The sequence below is a fragment of the Camelus ferus genome, chromosome 5 (assembly GCF_009834535.1).
Source record: "Camelus ferus isolate YT-003-E chromosome 5, BCGSAC_Cfer_1.0, whole genome shotgun sequence".
NCBI lineage: Eukaryota > Metazoa > Chordata > Mammalia > Artiodactyla > Camelidae > Camelus > Camelus ferus.
Window position 1 is genome coordinate 46,207,706 of NC_045700.1, and position 15,771 is coordinate 46,223,476.

The window sequence follows — 15,771 nt, forward strand, 5'->3', positions numbered from 1 at the left end:
TTAGTATCGTATGTTTGACTTGCTTGTCAGTGAGGCATGTACTGAGGCATGACCTCTGTCTACAGAGATGAGAATATAGGTGACATTAGGACATGATGTGTTCACCAGAGAAGGGGGCAACCGAAGGATCATCACCTGGGGTAGATCTCAGAGGTGGGCTGGCAAAGATGTCCGGTAATAGGTGCGTGGAATTTCCTCCACTCCATGAAGGGCCGATGAAACATTACTTTTTGTAGTTTCTGAGGCTTAAATGTTTCAACAACGGGAGACATTATTAGGGCCTAATTTGGGGGTACCCAAAGGAAACATCAGGAAGAGAGGTTTCACACTCGTCCTGGTTATCTCAGATTAACTCTGTCTTTCCAAGTGTCTTTTGTCACTTGGCCTCACACAGTCTGGCTGGGAATCTTGAAGTTCTTTTGGACTGTATGGAAGTATGGAAGTTTTTCTTCTTCTGCTTTCCGTTTCTTCTGTAGTCCAGTTTCTTCTGGGGAGTGCTGGGCCAAAAAGGTTGCTAAGCTGCCCTGGTCAGCCTTCCTAATATGGGTCATGGTCTGGGAGAACAAGCAAGACGGGTGCTCATTTCCTTCTTGACAGGAAGATGGGTTCTAATCTCTATCTCCTTTCCCGTGTAACTAGGTGGAACCCACATATCAATGTCCAGCCAACATCCAGCTCATCTGGTCCTTGTGACCTACCCCCGGCCCTGGGGTTGGCGGGGCTGCTGGCCGGGGCTGGGTGTGAGCCTGCTGCTGCCTGCACCGCTTCCCAGGAGCCATGCCCCGCCGGCCCCGCCTCATCCAGGGAGGCTCGGCCAGCCACTGCCACCCTTCACTGCTTGTGAAATCTCCCCCCCGCACTCAGAGACTCGCTGAAAGTGGTGTGCCTCCTGCCGAAATTCTAGCATCTGTTTCAAAGCCCCTTAAGCTCGAGAACATGGCTTCTGGTGGGGAGTTGGTAAGGCCCTTCCAAAGGGATGAGGGGTGGAGAGAGGTGCTGCTGCCCATGTGCTGTCCCTCCCTGGGAAAGCCTGCAGGGCTCCCAGCTCTTCCAGACGCTTGGTCATCTCATAAACGAGGCACTAAGGCATCGGGGCATCTCATAAACGGGGCACTGAGGCATCGGGGCATCTCATAAACGGGGCACTGAGGCATCGGGGCATCTCATAAACGGGGCACTGAGGCATCGGGGCATCTCATAAACGGGGCACTGAGGCATCGGGGCATCTCATAAGCGGGGCACTGAGGCATCGGGGCATCTCATAAACGGGGCACTGAGGCATCAGCGATTCCCTAGGAAGCAGAATCCATGCCCTTTCGGTAGAGGTAAATCGGGAAGCTTGCCAAGGCTGTAGGCATATGCTTTGAATATAGTTATCTTGGGCCTGAAAGTGTGATGGGGGCAGGTGGAGATCCTCTCAAAACAACTCCTGAAAGCTTGTGTCTTAGGTCACCCCCTTAGTGACAGGTCATCTGCTCATGTCCTCCAAAAATGTTCATCTCTCATGGTGGGCTCTGGCTTCCTCTGGCAATGTGCCAAGTCCCTTAGACCCTGGCGCATCCAGTCCTGACCTCTCTGTTAGTTTAGGTGATGCTGTGGTAACAACACCCCCAACCCCACCCAAAATCTCAGGAGCTTCACTCAGTGGAACTTTGCTTGTCACTTACACAAAGTCCTCATGTTGTGGCTGTAGCATCTGAACCACACACCTTCTGTGTTAGTTTCCTAGGGTTGCTGAGACAAGAGACCACACACTATGTGTGTTAAAACCATAGAAATCTATTCTCTTTTGATTCTGGAGGCCAGAAGCCCCAAATCAAGATGTCATCAAGGCCATGTTCTACTGCAGCCTCTAAGGGAGGGTCCTTCCTTGTCTCTTCCTAGCTTCCGGTGGTTGCCAGCAGTCTTTGGTGTTTCCTGGCCTAGAGGTGCATCACTCCAATCTCTGCCTCCACCTCCACATGGCCATCTTCCCTGCGTGTCTGCTTCTAAATTTCCTTCTTCTCATAAGGACACCAGTCCTTGGATTGTGGCCCACTCGGATCCAGTATGACCTCATCTTAACTTGATTACATCTGCAGAGACCCTGTTTCCAAATAAGGTCACACTCATGGGTCCCGGGTATTAGGGCTACAATAACCCATAACACACTGCAAAGCTGTGGCTGAGGAGGAGATGGAAGACACCCCAGCCACCAGCTCCTAACAGTTATACCTCAGAAGTAATACCGGCTAGTTTTGTTCACAGTCCACTGGCCAGAACATGGCTCCAACACAGCTGGTAAATGTCGGGGAGCACCTAGGGGTTTGGTGAGAATTATCTGTCACACTCAGTCACATCCTCACCCAGCTCATTTCCTCTGATCCCAGAATGTTCTTGGGCACTTATGAGGCGGGGTATTTTCTGTATATTGTGAAATATCTATCAAAGAATGTCATGTGATCCTACAAAGCCTATTGAAAGGACAGACTTGGAAAACTGCTCAAGGAAAGAAAGAAAATAGTTTATATCATCTGTAAAACTGTCTCATTTTGTTTAGTTCTTTGGCTCATCTTCGTTCACAGAGTATAGGATGGTCAACAAGTTGGATTGTGTCCATAGATGTTTCTTGTGTGGCCCACTCAACGTTTAAGAAATGTGAACACAATATATATATTTTAAAAAGCACATAAATGTTATTAGTGGTTATGCAGAATAGAATAATGGATGATTTTTATTTTGTGTGCTTTTTAAATTTTCCAAAATTTTGTGCAATGAGTATGCGTCAATTTTTAATCAGATAAAAGTGTTATTTTCTATTTAAAAATATGAACAAATGTCTAGATATCTGTTCTTGAACAACTGAAAGATAGAACAACACCTGGGCCCATGTTTCCACAGAAAACCAGTGATAAGGAAAATAGCCAATAAGGTCTGCTCCCTGTGGGCAGTCCCACTTCTGCAGTCCCCACCATTCCCTATAGTATTGCCAACACAGAGGCAGAACATCAGTTCCAATTTGTCTTTGCTTTTACCATTGTTTTTGTATAGAAGAGATTTTTTTCTCCTTCTGTTTGGCTCTTTTCACTCATTTACTTTACTTGATAGGCCCCCCTTAGGCATTTGTGTTTGTGACCTCAATTTTAAGTAAGTATAGCCATCTGTAAAGGAAAAACTCCTCTTCCCGTGCTTCCTTGGTCCTCACACTACTACCATACATTCAACACTTCTGATACCAGATGTGTGGGTTTTCCACACTTAGAGCAATTCTGTGATACCAGCTGGGTGTCCTGCAATTCAACTCAACTCTGACACTGTCTACCTGGAGAGAGCATTAGATCCCATAAGTTGAGGGCTCAGTCCCACAAGACTGCCTCTCCTGCCTTTCCCTCCCCCCAAACATGCACTTTAAGTGCCAGTCTCAAGTCCAAGTTGTTACCTGTGCTTCTGACCACCTGGCTATAAATCAGAGGTTTCCACAAACCCCTCTTTGGGTTTGATGAATTAGCTTGAGCTGTTCGCAGGACTCAGGAAAACAATTACTTACTAGATTTATTATAAAAGGATATGGCTCAGGATCAGCCAGACAGAGAGATGTATAGGCACAGTATGGGAAGGAGCACGGAGCTTCCACACCCTCTTCCAGTGCCACGCTTCCCACATTTCTGACTGTTCGCCAATCCAGAAGCTCTCAGACCTCCGTAGTTCAAGGATTTTTATGGACGCTTCATTACTGAGCCATGCTTGTTGAAGCGGATTGGCCACTGGTGATTGAACTCAATCTCCAGCTCCTTGGCCCCCATGTCAGGGGGTGGGGCTGAAGTTCCAACCCTCTGATCACATGATTGGTTCTCCTGGCAACCAGCTCCCATCCTTAGGTTACCTAGGGGTTTTCCAGAAGTCACCTCATCAATGTAAACTCAGCTGTGGTGCCTTGACACCTATTTCACCTTTATGGCCCTTAAGCATTTCAGGAACTGAGGACAAAAGACCACATATTATAACAAAAGATGCCCCTATGACTCTCATGTAGGAAATGACAAGAGTTTAAGGAGCTCTGTGCAAGGAACAGTAGACAATTTCTTATTTCTTATTATTTTATATTTCTTATTATATATCACACCATTTGCAGTAGTCATGATTTAAGGTGAATAGATGACGAAGGCCAGGAATTATTTATAATGGTTATAGAGGGGTAAATATTTGCAGTAAAAGACTTGGAATCGGGATGTTTGCATCAATTTGAATACAGTTAGAATAATGCATATTGACTCACGGAAGTCCTGATACAGCTTTTTGTGCCTTTTCTCCCCTTTACAGACCATTGGAACGATCCAGTGAAGATGTGGATATAATCTTCACACGGCTGAAAGAAGTTAAAGCCTTTGAGAAATTTCACCCAAACCTCCTTCATCAGATTTGTTTATGCAGTTATTATGAGAATCTGGAAAAAGGAATAACATGTAAGAAATGCAACTCCAGTGGCGTGTTTTCATGTATAGTTTGTGCTCATTTGTGGTTACCACGTGGGGATGGATAGCATATGGGGTATCTATGTGCCAAATAGCTGAGGTTCAACCGAAGTATTGGGTTGACATTTCTCTCTCCTTTGTTTGTTCAGTTCCATGTAGGCATTTTCTTAACACCTTTCTTCACAGCACAAAAGTGGTTCTTCCAGGGCAGCCTCCTTTCCAGATGGAGCTGGAAGGATGTACTGATTTATATGTTCAGCAATATCCATAGAAATTCTAATATATAACTCTCTTCTCTAACTCAAGAAATATGTGAGCCAGTAGGATATTAAGTAAAGAGAAAAGATCTCTTAACTAATAATAATAATTTTTAAAATTAAAGCATAGCTGATTTACTGTGTAATAAATCAGTAATGTTTTGAGTTAACCTCAGTGATAACATCTATTCCAGATGTGACTAAGGGGCAGAGAGAGTAAAATGATAGGGTGACAGCTGCGTTTTTGAAAAAAGTATTTGCACATTAAAAAGTAGTGCTTTTCCATCTGTTGGGATGCCTTACGCTGCAGTAGCAGAAAACTTCCATCCAACTGGCTTGAATAATCAATTACTCATACAAGGAGGGAAAATCAGTTACTCATGAGTAGGCAGTCCTGAGGTAGGACATCTTCAGGGTTGGTTGACTGCGTGACTCTGTGACATTATTAAGATCGCAGGTTCCTCCCTTCTTTTTTGTTGGTTTATTCGTTTTTGTTCTGCATCCCCAGATGTTGGCTTTTGTCCTCAGATTTGTCCCAAATAGTTCTCAGACAGCTAGCTACGGCAGTTGAAGGCATGTGTGCTGATACAGAACGTTCCTGCTGAGAAATGATTCTTGTCTGTTTTTCAGAAGTCCCCCAGCAGACTCCCTGTAGTGTTTCACTGGCCAGGTTTTGTTTCAATGCATCATGTGCCCACATCTAACCCAGTCGCTGGCAAAAACCATTGTATCACCATGACTGATTTAGACCAATCATGGTTACCCCAGTGGAGCTATACTCTGAGCACTTGGTCCTGTGGAGAAGGGTGGGAACTTGTATAAAATCCATGTTCAGTTAAATAGGAGGAAAGGAGGACATGATTCTGAGTGGGAAACCAACGAGGTCTGTCACAACATCGTTGCAGAAAATTTCAAAGACAAAATAAAAGTCACCTCCAATCCCCAAATCCAGAGATTGCCATTACCATTTTCTGTGTGTCCTTCAAGATGTTTTCCCACATGCACATGTGCAAAAACACCATCACACTTCTATGAACAAAATCATCCATACATGTTGTTTTCAAATCAGTATTTTTTATTCTTACTAATAGTGGGAACTTCATTCTTTTGGAGATGAGACTCTGCTTTCTATTTCTTAAGGCCATTTTCAAAATGAGTCTTTGATGATATTTAAGGTGAATTTGATTGGCAAATGATAATGTGTTTTGGAGCCAAGAAGTTCATGAAAGGCAAAACTCTAACTCTAAAATAAGTCACTTACAGAGGCTCAGAATAGCAGTTACTGGAAAGGCCAGCTATAAACTCATCAGTCCCCCGTCTTAAGCTTCTCATCGCACTTGGTAGGACGCCATTGTTGTTCTTGCCTTTCCACAGCAGGTCTTAGTCACAGAGTTTCGAGCAGCTTGTCATCTTTAATTCCGGCTCCCGGAAGCTTCCTCAGATGCAGTGAGCACTAGCCTTGCCAGAACTCAACTGTCCCACTGAGCTGTTGTGTGATTTTTTCATTGAGCCACTTGACTTCTGACTCTCTGAAAAGAATTTTAAAATATCAGATCATTCCATCTAGTTATTTATTTATTTATTTATTTGACGACATAAGGAAATAATATGCAGCTAATAAAATTTTATTTTTTTTATTGAAATATAGTTGATTTACAATGTTGTGTTCGTTTCTGGTGTACAGAATAGTGATTCAGTTATACATGTGTATATTCTTCTTCATATTCTTTTCCTTTATGGGTTATTATTGGTCCCACCCCGATATGCTGCCTACAGGAGACCCAGGAGACCCACTTCATGGTGAAGGAGCACATAGATTGAAAGTGAAGGGTTGGGAAAAGATACTTCATGCAAATGGAAATGACAAGAAAGTAGGGGTAGCAATATTCATGTCAGACAAAATAGACTTTAAAACAAAGTTCATAAAGAAAAAGAACGACTCCATCTAGTTATTAGGATATTTACAGTGTAGTTGGGCTTGTACAAGCCTTTTGAATCAGTATTTCAGAATGACTTTCCAAACTACTGATCTTAACATGGGTGTGGAACTAAGGTTCTATCTAAATATCTAAATAGTTTCTCTCTGAGATTAAAAAAGTAAAGCAAAATTAAGTTCAGAAATTTTTGATGAGAATCATTTCCAAAGAGTAGTTAACTCCTAATGCCTAAAAGCAATGAATTTATAAAACAAACAAGACAACGAACAATGACAATACAGTGGTTAAAATTTCTAAAACAGATTTTTTTTCTTAATCATTCATTGGCTAGCCTAAAAGGAGACATTTTATTCTAGAAAAATATGTTGCTTTTATTATAAATAGATTTTTGAAACTGGGGTGGTCATCTGGTTTTGTTGAGTAGAATAATCTTGTTAATATGTACCCCATCGAGAGTAGTAATTTTCCAAGAATCACAACACAATGAAGTTTATTTAAGGTCAGTTACATAGACCACCAGTCAGTTCTTCTTGCATTCAGAGGATCTTATAACATTTAGGGTTATCATCCCTTATTAGTGCTCTGTAAACATGAAAGTGTTCTGTTTAATAGAGTTCTACTTCATGGAATGCTGAATAGATAGGATATAGCTTCGCTGATAGAAGAGGGAGAGAAAATTATGGCATGTCCTGGTGGGAGCAGAGAGAGGAAGGCTTATCTAGGCTGGCTTATCTAGGTCCATGTGGTGCTTACAATAACCAGTGGGAAACTATCAGGTTACACAGTGAAACCAACTTATATTTGGTCTATTCACATGACCATTTCTTTTTCAGTATTTCGCCAGGGTGATATTGGAACCAACTGGTATGCAGTCCTGGCAGGGTCTTTGGATGTTAAAGTTTCTGAGACCAGCAGTCACCAGGTAAAACACCTTATTGTTTTTTCCCTTCAAGTAAGATTTATTATTAATATAATTTTTAAAAGATATGTTATCACTCTGACTTGTATGCCATCAAAATTCCCTTTTCAAACCCCTTTCCACTTACCCCTAGCAAGGAGTTCAGTGAGTATTCGTGGAATTCCTTTATTAAGTTACTCACAAAGTATGATGTGAATGCCTTCTGTGCTTTGAGTACTGTGCCAGGTGTGGGAACATAAAATGTGGGAACACGTGGGCTGCCCTCCAGGAGCTTGCTGTCCGCTGGGAAGATGCAGACAAGTCCGTGGCAGCGAGAAACTGCTGCTGTGTAAGGTGAGAGGTGGGCAAAGGGAAAGGAGAAGCAAGTCTTCTAAGGTTCTGCTTAGATCCTCCTCCATCTGGTTTCCTGACTTTTCTTTGTCCTTGAAGTGATCTCCTTGTCAGCCTTTTGGGAGCTCCCGCGAAGCGGGGGAGATGGGGTCAATTCAGTCCCCTGAAATTCTCTCACGGTTTCTCTGCTTCATCGTGTCAAGTGTGGGAGGGCCAATGATACTTCTTTTTTCTCAAGTGCAGCACTGGCTTCCTTTATCGTCATTAGTCACCCCCTAGGAGACTGGCATCCTAGCAGATGAAATTCAGGTTCTTCCTGCCCCCCGCATATTTGTGACTTTAACATTGGACCCAGACTCTCCTCCCACATCTGCAGTGATCCTCGCTCCGTCATTATTCCATGTGGCATAAATATTTAGGCCCTTCCTATTTAGAGCCAAGAATCTCTCATCTCAGAGGATGCCACCCTAGAGGCTACCATCAGGCTTTAGTAGGAAAATGTTCCCAGTCTTACATTCAAGTATTCAGGATTCAGAGAAGAACTGAAGGAAGAGAACTGGCTAACTATAAAATCGAAAAGAATTATCAAGAAAAATCTGGGGGTGGGGCTGGGTGTAGCTCAGTGGTAGAGTGGTTGGGTTCAATCCCCAGTGCCTCCACTAAATAAATAAACAAATAAATAAATAAACCTAGTTACCTCCTCCCCTAAAAAATTTAAATTTAAATTTAAAAAATCAATTAAAAGGACAAATAATCTACAGCCGAGCCCCATGTTTAAGGCAGTACTTCTGAGCCTTTTCCATATGTAGCACACTTCAAATGTGAGAAATATTTATGACATACTCAATTTAAGATTTTTTTTTGGTGTATATATATATTTATTTATTGAAGTATAGTCAGTTTACAGTGTGTCAGTTTCTGGTGCACAGCACAGTGCTTCAGTTCTACATGAACATACATATATTCGTTTTCATACTCTTTTTCACCGTAAGTTACTGCAAGATATTGAATATAGTTCCCTGTGCTATACAGTATGAGCTTGTTGTTTATTGGGTTTTGTAAGGACTCCTCCCGTAGTCTGAAGCGAGAGACACTCTGCCAGAGTTCAGTAGGTGCTCTGTGTGATTCAGCGGGTTTGTAGATGTAATTCTTGGTGTGTTTGTGGGAGAGGGCGAGCTGTGAGTCTCTCTACTCTACCATCTTGGCACCCATCCTCCTCAATTTAAGATTTAAGTTTCGTAGGAACTTGTGTGCATACTGGAGTTGTGGGCAGTTACCATCTAAAAAGTGGATTGTTGGTAAGTGGACATGTGGAGTTTGGAGTATACACCCATTGTTACGGAAGGTTAGGGTCTCAGGCCAAGTCCTACTTACTGGATAGTACACTTTTTCTGTGCATCAGTGCATCGAAAGTTCCATTAGAAACTGCCTGGAGTCTGTGCCTGCCGGCCTGGGTGGTACTGTTCCTCCTCCCCTCTCTCACTGGGCCAGTTTCCTCTTGGATTGCGGAGAGGGCAAGGGGAGAGGTGGGTCTTGATTGCTGTAAGCTGCCCGAGTTTCCCAGTGGGGCTGAGAATAGCTAGCAACTCTTGGAAATGTGTTATGTGCTAGGCAGTGTTCTAAGCACTGAACAGATATTTACTCCCTCAATCCTCACAGCTACCTAACTAGGTAGGTCACATTACTCTTCTCGTTTTACAGTTGAGGAAATGACGTCCTCAAGTGGTTAAATAACTTGCTCCAAGGAACATGTCTAGAAATCAGGGGAACCAAGATTAAACCCAAGCCTTCAGACACCTGAACATAGGCTCTCAGCCAGCGCTCTACTATTTGACTCGAAAGAAACATGGTCAAGCATACAGCTTCCCTCTGTCTTGGCTGTTTTTCATCCTTTCAGATTACCCCACTCCCCATATCTCTGCCGTCCTGCTGGGTACCCTCCGGCCTTCTTTGCTCAGAGCTGCTCCCGATGCTCACCTTAACCTGGTCTCACCTGCACGGATGTGCCTAGAAGAGGATGATTTTCCTTCCTCCCCTGCATGGCCCTAAATGAGTAATGATGGTAACGGGGAAAGCTGAAAAGAGAAAGGTGAGGAAAGGGAGGCAAGGGAAGGAAGATGAGAATTAAGGAGGAGAAAGGTGAGAAGGAAAGAAAAACAGGGAAGAGAGGTGAGGAAAGAGGAAGAAAATAAGGCAGGGCAGGTGTTCCTAAGGGATGATAAATAACATCAGCACTGATGTGCTGACACCTCAGGTTTAAAGCCGGCACGAGATTTTGATGGTATTAAAATAGTATTTGGCCAGGGGCTCCGGGAGCATTGCCCTGGACCAATTATCTCTCACCACAGGGCGCTAGCCAAGAATAGCCGAGCAACACTGTCATTAGCTGTGGGTTTAAAAAAAAACTTAGTAAACTTTTAACTTTAGATTTAGCTGTGGTTTTGACCACAGACCCAATGCAGAGAACTTTCCTAAGCCAAGCTTGGTCTTCTCTTACGGGATCAGGAATGATTAGCTTTATACCAAAGCTGGCTTATTCCCTCCTCGATGTCCAGCCAGAGTCTTCTGAATTGATTTGTAGAGTCACTAAGAAATAAGGAAGAAAAAGCCCCACTGACCTCTACCTCCTCTGACCCTCCAGAGAGTAGCCTGAGATAGAGAGCCCAGCCTTCCCACCAGCTCTCACGAGCAAGACAGTATTCCAGCCATATGGGAGGAGGAAGCGAAGGAGAATGAGCCAGATGGCTGAACCTCCTCCCATGGCAAGTTGCTCAAAAGGGAGAAACAAAAAAGCCATCTCTACCTGCAGCTGGCCTTGTAAAGGACTCTCGGTCTCTACCCACTAGTGATGTGGCCAAATCAGGGTGATAGGTTAGCCAATCAGCATAGGACCCTATATAAGTCAGGGTTCTCTAGAAAAACAATACCAACAGGAGATAGAGAGCTAGATGGACAGACTGATAGATAGATAGATAGATAGATAGATAGATAGATAGATAGGGATTTCTTTTAAGAAATTGGCTTACATGATTGTGGGGGCTGCCAAGTTGGAAATCTTTAGGGCAAGCTGGCAGGCTGGAGATTTGGGTGAAAATTAATGCTGCAGTTGCCAGTCTGAAAGTTGGAAACTCAGGCAGAATTCCTATGTTGCAATCTGGAAGAATTCCTTCTTTGGGAAACCTCAAGGGAGACCTGTTTGCTCTTAAGGCCTTCAACTGCTTAGATGAGACCCATCTACATTATGGAGGGTAATCGGCTTTACTTAAAATAATCTACTGATTGTAAATGTTAATCACATCTAAGAAATACTTTTCAGCAAAATATAGACTAGCCAAGTTGACACAAAATTAACCATCATAGACCCCTGTGAAGGGGAGCAAAATGGGATTGGGCAGTGGGCCATGGGAGGTCAAACGAGGAAAGACCTTGAATTCCTAGAGACCAGCGGCAGCATTGCCAAGTGCCTTCAGGTGTCACTCTGTGCTAGGCGTTCTGTGGATATTAACTGATTTCATCTTTAGTTATTCAAGTCCTGTTTTACTGTTGGGCTTGAAAACCAGACTCAGTGACCTTGGGTATAACTTTCCTGGGGCTGCACAAATGTCTGTGGCTAAATTAAGATTTGATTTCGGGTCTGACACACTCCATATTTCACATTCTTCTTGCAGCTCACATGTGAAAAGGTGGGCAGGGGGCAGGACAAGGAAAAGAAGAAAAGTTCAGAGAGACTAAGAGAGAATTAAGGAAAGAATTAAGGTAACAGCAGAGTCACATCTTTAAAAGAGGAGAGGGCAGTTTCTTGCTAGCCTGCCCCTCTGTTTTCTTTCCTCAAGACTCACCCCGCCCCATGTGCCTCTCTCCTCATCTGAGAGTCAGAAGTCAGAGGAGACAGTGGTGATAAATTTCTAAACTTCTGTTGGAGTTTCGGCTCCTCGGTGGGGTTTTAGCTGAGCCAGCGTGGGGAGATGAATGGCCCATGGTAGTGGCACGCCCACTGCAGGCAGCTTTGTGCAAAGCCCCTCACGAGCCTTGTGTCACCAGCTGCTCCCTCCCCGCCCTCCCCGGCTGGGTGCTGCTCATGGTCTCCCTGTGCCGGTTAGACGCTGAGTAACTTGCCCCCGGCTCTGCAGCTCTTCGTGATGCTAGGGCTCAAGTTCTTGACCCGTAGGGTTGGACAGGTACCATCCAGAGGAAGTGAAGAGGCAGGAATAGGGTGAGGCTGAGCAGTCTAGGCGTGATGAAGGTGGGGAGAAGCAGCTCTTCCCTCACAGCTCCTGCAGCCCGCCTCCTGCATTTCTGATTGCAGCTCAGAGCTCCACACCTCGCGAGTGTCTGCTTCCCCCGAGGCAGGCCGTGGGGGAAGGCCCACTTCTCACACTGAAGCGGTGCTGCCCTGGGCCCCTGGGCCCTCATTCCACCACCTTTTAGATCTGGAGACACACACTTTAATGAGCATGGCCTGACCCTTTGAGGGGCTTCTAGGTTAGAGGGTGGGATGGAACAGTGGAGGTGATGAGGGCGGGAAGAGGAGGTACGGTGTGTACAAGGTGGAGGAGAAACGGGTGGAATTGGTGCTGGTGGGATGTGTGGGAGGTTGAGAGAAAGGGAGGATGCTGACTTGGATGAAGAGGTGGATGGTGACGTCGCACCACTGACTGAAATAAGGAACACGTAAGGAAGAAAGCCCTGCGCGGGTTCTGGCATACTGCTTTTATATCTTACATTTATTAGGTATTATTGATTTGATGGAATTTTTCCTGGAAAGAGTCACCCTATTTCTTTTATATGATAGCAAGATGTAACAGTGTATGACTGTCAAGAATACATAGAGCTTACATATTTTGTTTGGCTCATAAATTCATATTACCTTCCTGTTTCAATAGATTACTTTTTCTCTCTTCCCATCATTCCTTACTTTTTTGCTCACTAGGGGAAGAAAACACACTTCTTGGCCTCTGTATGAGTGCTTTGGCAGGTTCTTTTGAATTCTTGGGGCCCCAGGTGGAGGGTCACACTTCTCACTGGCGCTCCCCAGGAGCAGAGCATAGTAACCCTCCTCATTCCACTTGCACTCTTGAGCGAGCCGGCCTCTTGGTAGCCCCAGCTGTGTTGTATCTTGCTTAAGTCACAGGTGAATGGGTTGTCCACTCACGATGACACAGCAGAGCTGGAAATCGCCCTGATCCTCTCACCCAATCCAGTGCTCTGCCCCCAGCATGCTCGGCGTTAGCCCTGCTGTTCACGGGGGCAGCGGGGAGGGCTCTGCAGACACGCGGGGTGCGAGCTCCCAGGCGCCACCAGGACGCACGGTGGTCAGTGTGTGGTCCCTTCTTTGCCCCCTCGGATCACATAGATGCCCAACATTGGACAGCGGAAGCTGTTGATTCCACGTTTGGAAGCGGGATTCAAATACAATCCATCACTCGGGTGAGTGGTCATGGAAACTTCAGGCCCTTTCTGGCAGGAGAGGGTGGAGGACAAGAGCCGCTGGGCTGGGGGCAGTGAGGTGGCTGCCCAGCCCACCCCGTCAGTTTAGAAACACACGTCTGCCCGCTGACGCCGCCTCCCCTGTGGGTCTGCCCCTGGGTCAAAGAGGGTCGGCCGGTGGTTCCAGATCCTGCCTCACTGGTTGGAACCAGCTTCTCTCTCACACAGTTAGGCCAGCACTGTTCTGTGCCCTGCCTTCTCTTCGGCTGAGGCCCCCAGTCCAAGGCCTCAAGCATGGACTGGAGGGAGAGACAAAAGCCTCTGGGTGAGGAGAGGGACATGGGCCCGGCCTCTCAAGAGACCCTTCCCGAGGAGCTGGTGCTACGTTGCTTTCACTTCTTTTGTTACAGCCTTGAAACCATGTTTGGGCTGAGAACTCTGGGAAATATGTGGGTTCCTCTGTCCCTGTTACTCTGACGAACTTTTAGAGACCACGGTCCTTGGAAGCACCTCCCTATAAATCATGTTGAATCCACTACTCCGTAAAACAAAGCCGAGCTCGGAAGTGCCCCTACCCCTGCGCCGCGGTGCAGCTGTCAGAGGCCCCTCTCCCGGCTTCCCAGATGCTCTCCTCCCTGGCCACTCTGCGTCTTAGCCCATGAAACTGAGAAGGGCCGGCGAGGAGACCTGCCCGCAGACCATGTCACCAGCCCAGAGTGTCCCAAGCCGGCTCACATGCTCACGTAGATTTCCACTTGGCAGCGCAGGTCCTACCAAGGATTAATCCTCCCGGTTCCCAGCAAGACCTGCCCCCACCCCCGTTCTCCTACCTCACTGCCTGTCTCGGGTGCCTATTTAACTTACTGGGCTACAAGCCAGAGATTTTACATTCCCACTAAATGAATAATACAATGGGTGGACTTTTTCTCATTAATATTTAAATGGATTTAGGGTTAGAAGGGAGCATTGAAACAGCTGTAAACAAATAAACTTCAAAACAATCGATAGTCTTAGAAACTTCAGTATCTAAGGCTATGCCCACCTCTGCGTGTGTGTGGGTGTCAGAGAAGGAGAGGGAGAGAGACAGGGTCCTGCTTTTCTCTGAAGGTTTTATAGGTGAGGGGTCTATTTGGCATGGTAACTTTAAATCCTAAAATAAAGAAGGTTTTAATCTTCACACCAAAAAAGGGTAACATTTTCCCAGTCATATGAAGGAAGAATTTCTGATGGCTGCAAAGTAAATAGAAGTTCATGCTGCAAAGTATGGAATGGAATGGTTTATTAATTCACTAAAATTTCTGTATCTCTATAATAGATGCTTATTTAAAGTGTTAATGTTTACGTAAGGCAAGGCACAATGGTTTAAATCAGACCTCTTTTGAAATCCTCAGAGCCACTTAATTGCTGTGTGACCTTAAGTAAGTTAGAGTCCCTGTAAGTTGGGGATCATAGTTCCTACTGTAAATGAGTGAATGTATATAAAGCGCTTAGTATGAAGCTTGGCAAAGAGCAAGGGTCGCCTGCTTTTTTATGACTATTTTTGAGAAGGAAAAGTTGGTTGTCTAGAGTGGATGCTGCTGGTTGTAATGTTGTCATTTTATCACAAGAGGGCAGTGCTAGCATAGAAAAAGCAGGAAATGCACTTGGTATTAGAAATGGCGAGAAGTTTAACAATATTGTTCAGCCATTTCGTGGGATCAGAGAATTGGGCGCCTTGATAAAGTTCTCTGGCAAATATTAGCCAGATTTTGGAAAACGATCTCTTACTGATTCTCCCTCAAAAATAAAATGTGCTTTTATTTTTGTAGCCCCTCTTTGTCTCTGCAACAAATCTGTTTTTTAAGCATTGCATATATGTTTATAAAATCTGAAGGACAACATGTTTCTCCGTCACGTGGCTTTGTCTCCCTTTCCCTGTCTTTCTGTTTCTGCCTGTCTGGCTGCTCACTTCATTCTCATTTCACCCCATGATTTTCAGACAGAGAACATCGCCATCATTAGGAAACATTTTCTGAACCCCTTTATTGAGTCAGTAAAACCTGAAAGGTGCCAAGCCCAAAGTGGTTGTTTGTCATCTCTTACTACTTCTCTGTGCTCTTTGTTAGGATCTGCTCAGGGGTTATGTAGCATCACGCATCCACATGCTGTATTTAATTTTATTGCCATGTAATTTTTGGTTTGGGCGGGGGCGAGACCCAGCCTCAGTGCAGGACAGACCGGCTTTCACTGCAGTGGGGCCAGCCTCCCTGATTTGGTTATCGGAATGCTAATGCTTCCATTCTCATCGAACCTTCCCACAGCCAGCTTGCCTGATCTTGTTAAGCTGCATCTAATACTGCTTCCAGAGAGGTGCTCTCAAAGTAACAGGACTTGTCTTTGCTGTTTGTTAGGAGAAAAACACATTTGTCTTAGAATTATTTTGCCTTCCTGGTTGGCGATAAATCCTTTAG

At 44.9% G+C, this 15,771-nt stretch overlaps 1 protein-coding gene across 7 annotated transcripts in view; it reads left to right on the forward strand.

Moving 5' to 3' along the window:
- Positions 1–15,771, forward strand: part of RAPGEF4 (Rap guanine nucleotide exchange factor 4) — a 273,639-nt gene that overhangs the window by 41,797 nt on the left and 216,071 nt on the right. For 5 of the 7 annotated variants that reach the window (XM_032479695.1, XM_032479696.1, XM_032479697.1 and 2 more), the window contains exons 2-3: positions 4,300–4,442; positions 7,479–7,567. In XM_032479695.1, the coding sequence (XP_032335586.1) occupies positions 4,300–4,442; positions 7,479–7,567 (232 nt within the window). Of the gene's footprint in view, positions 1–4,299; positions 4,443–7,478; positions 7,568–15,771 lie in introns of those variants that run through there. The other 2 variants (XM_032479699.1, XM_032479700.1) reach the window with 1 other exon arrangement.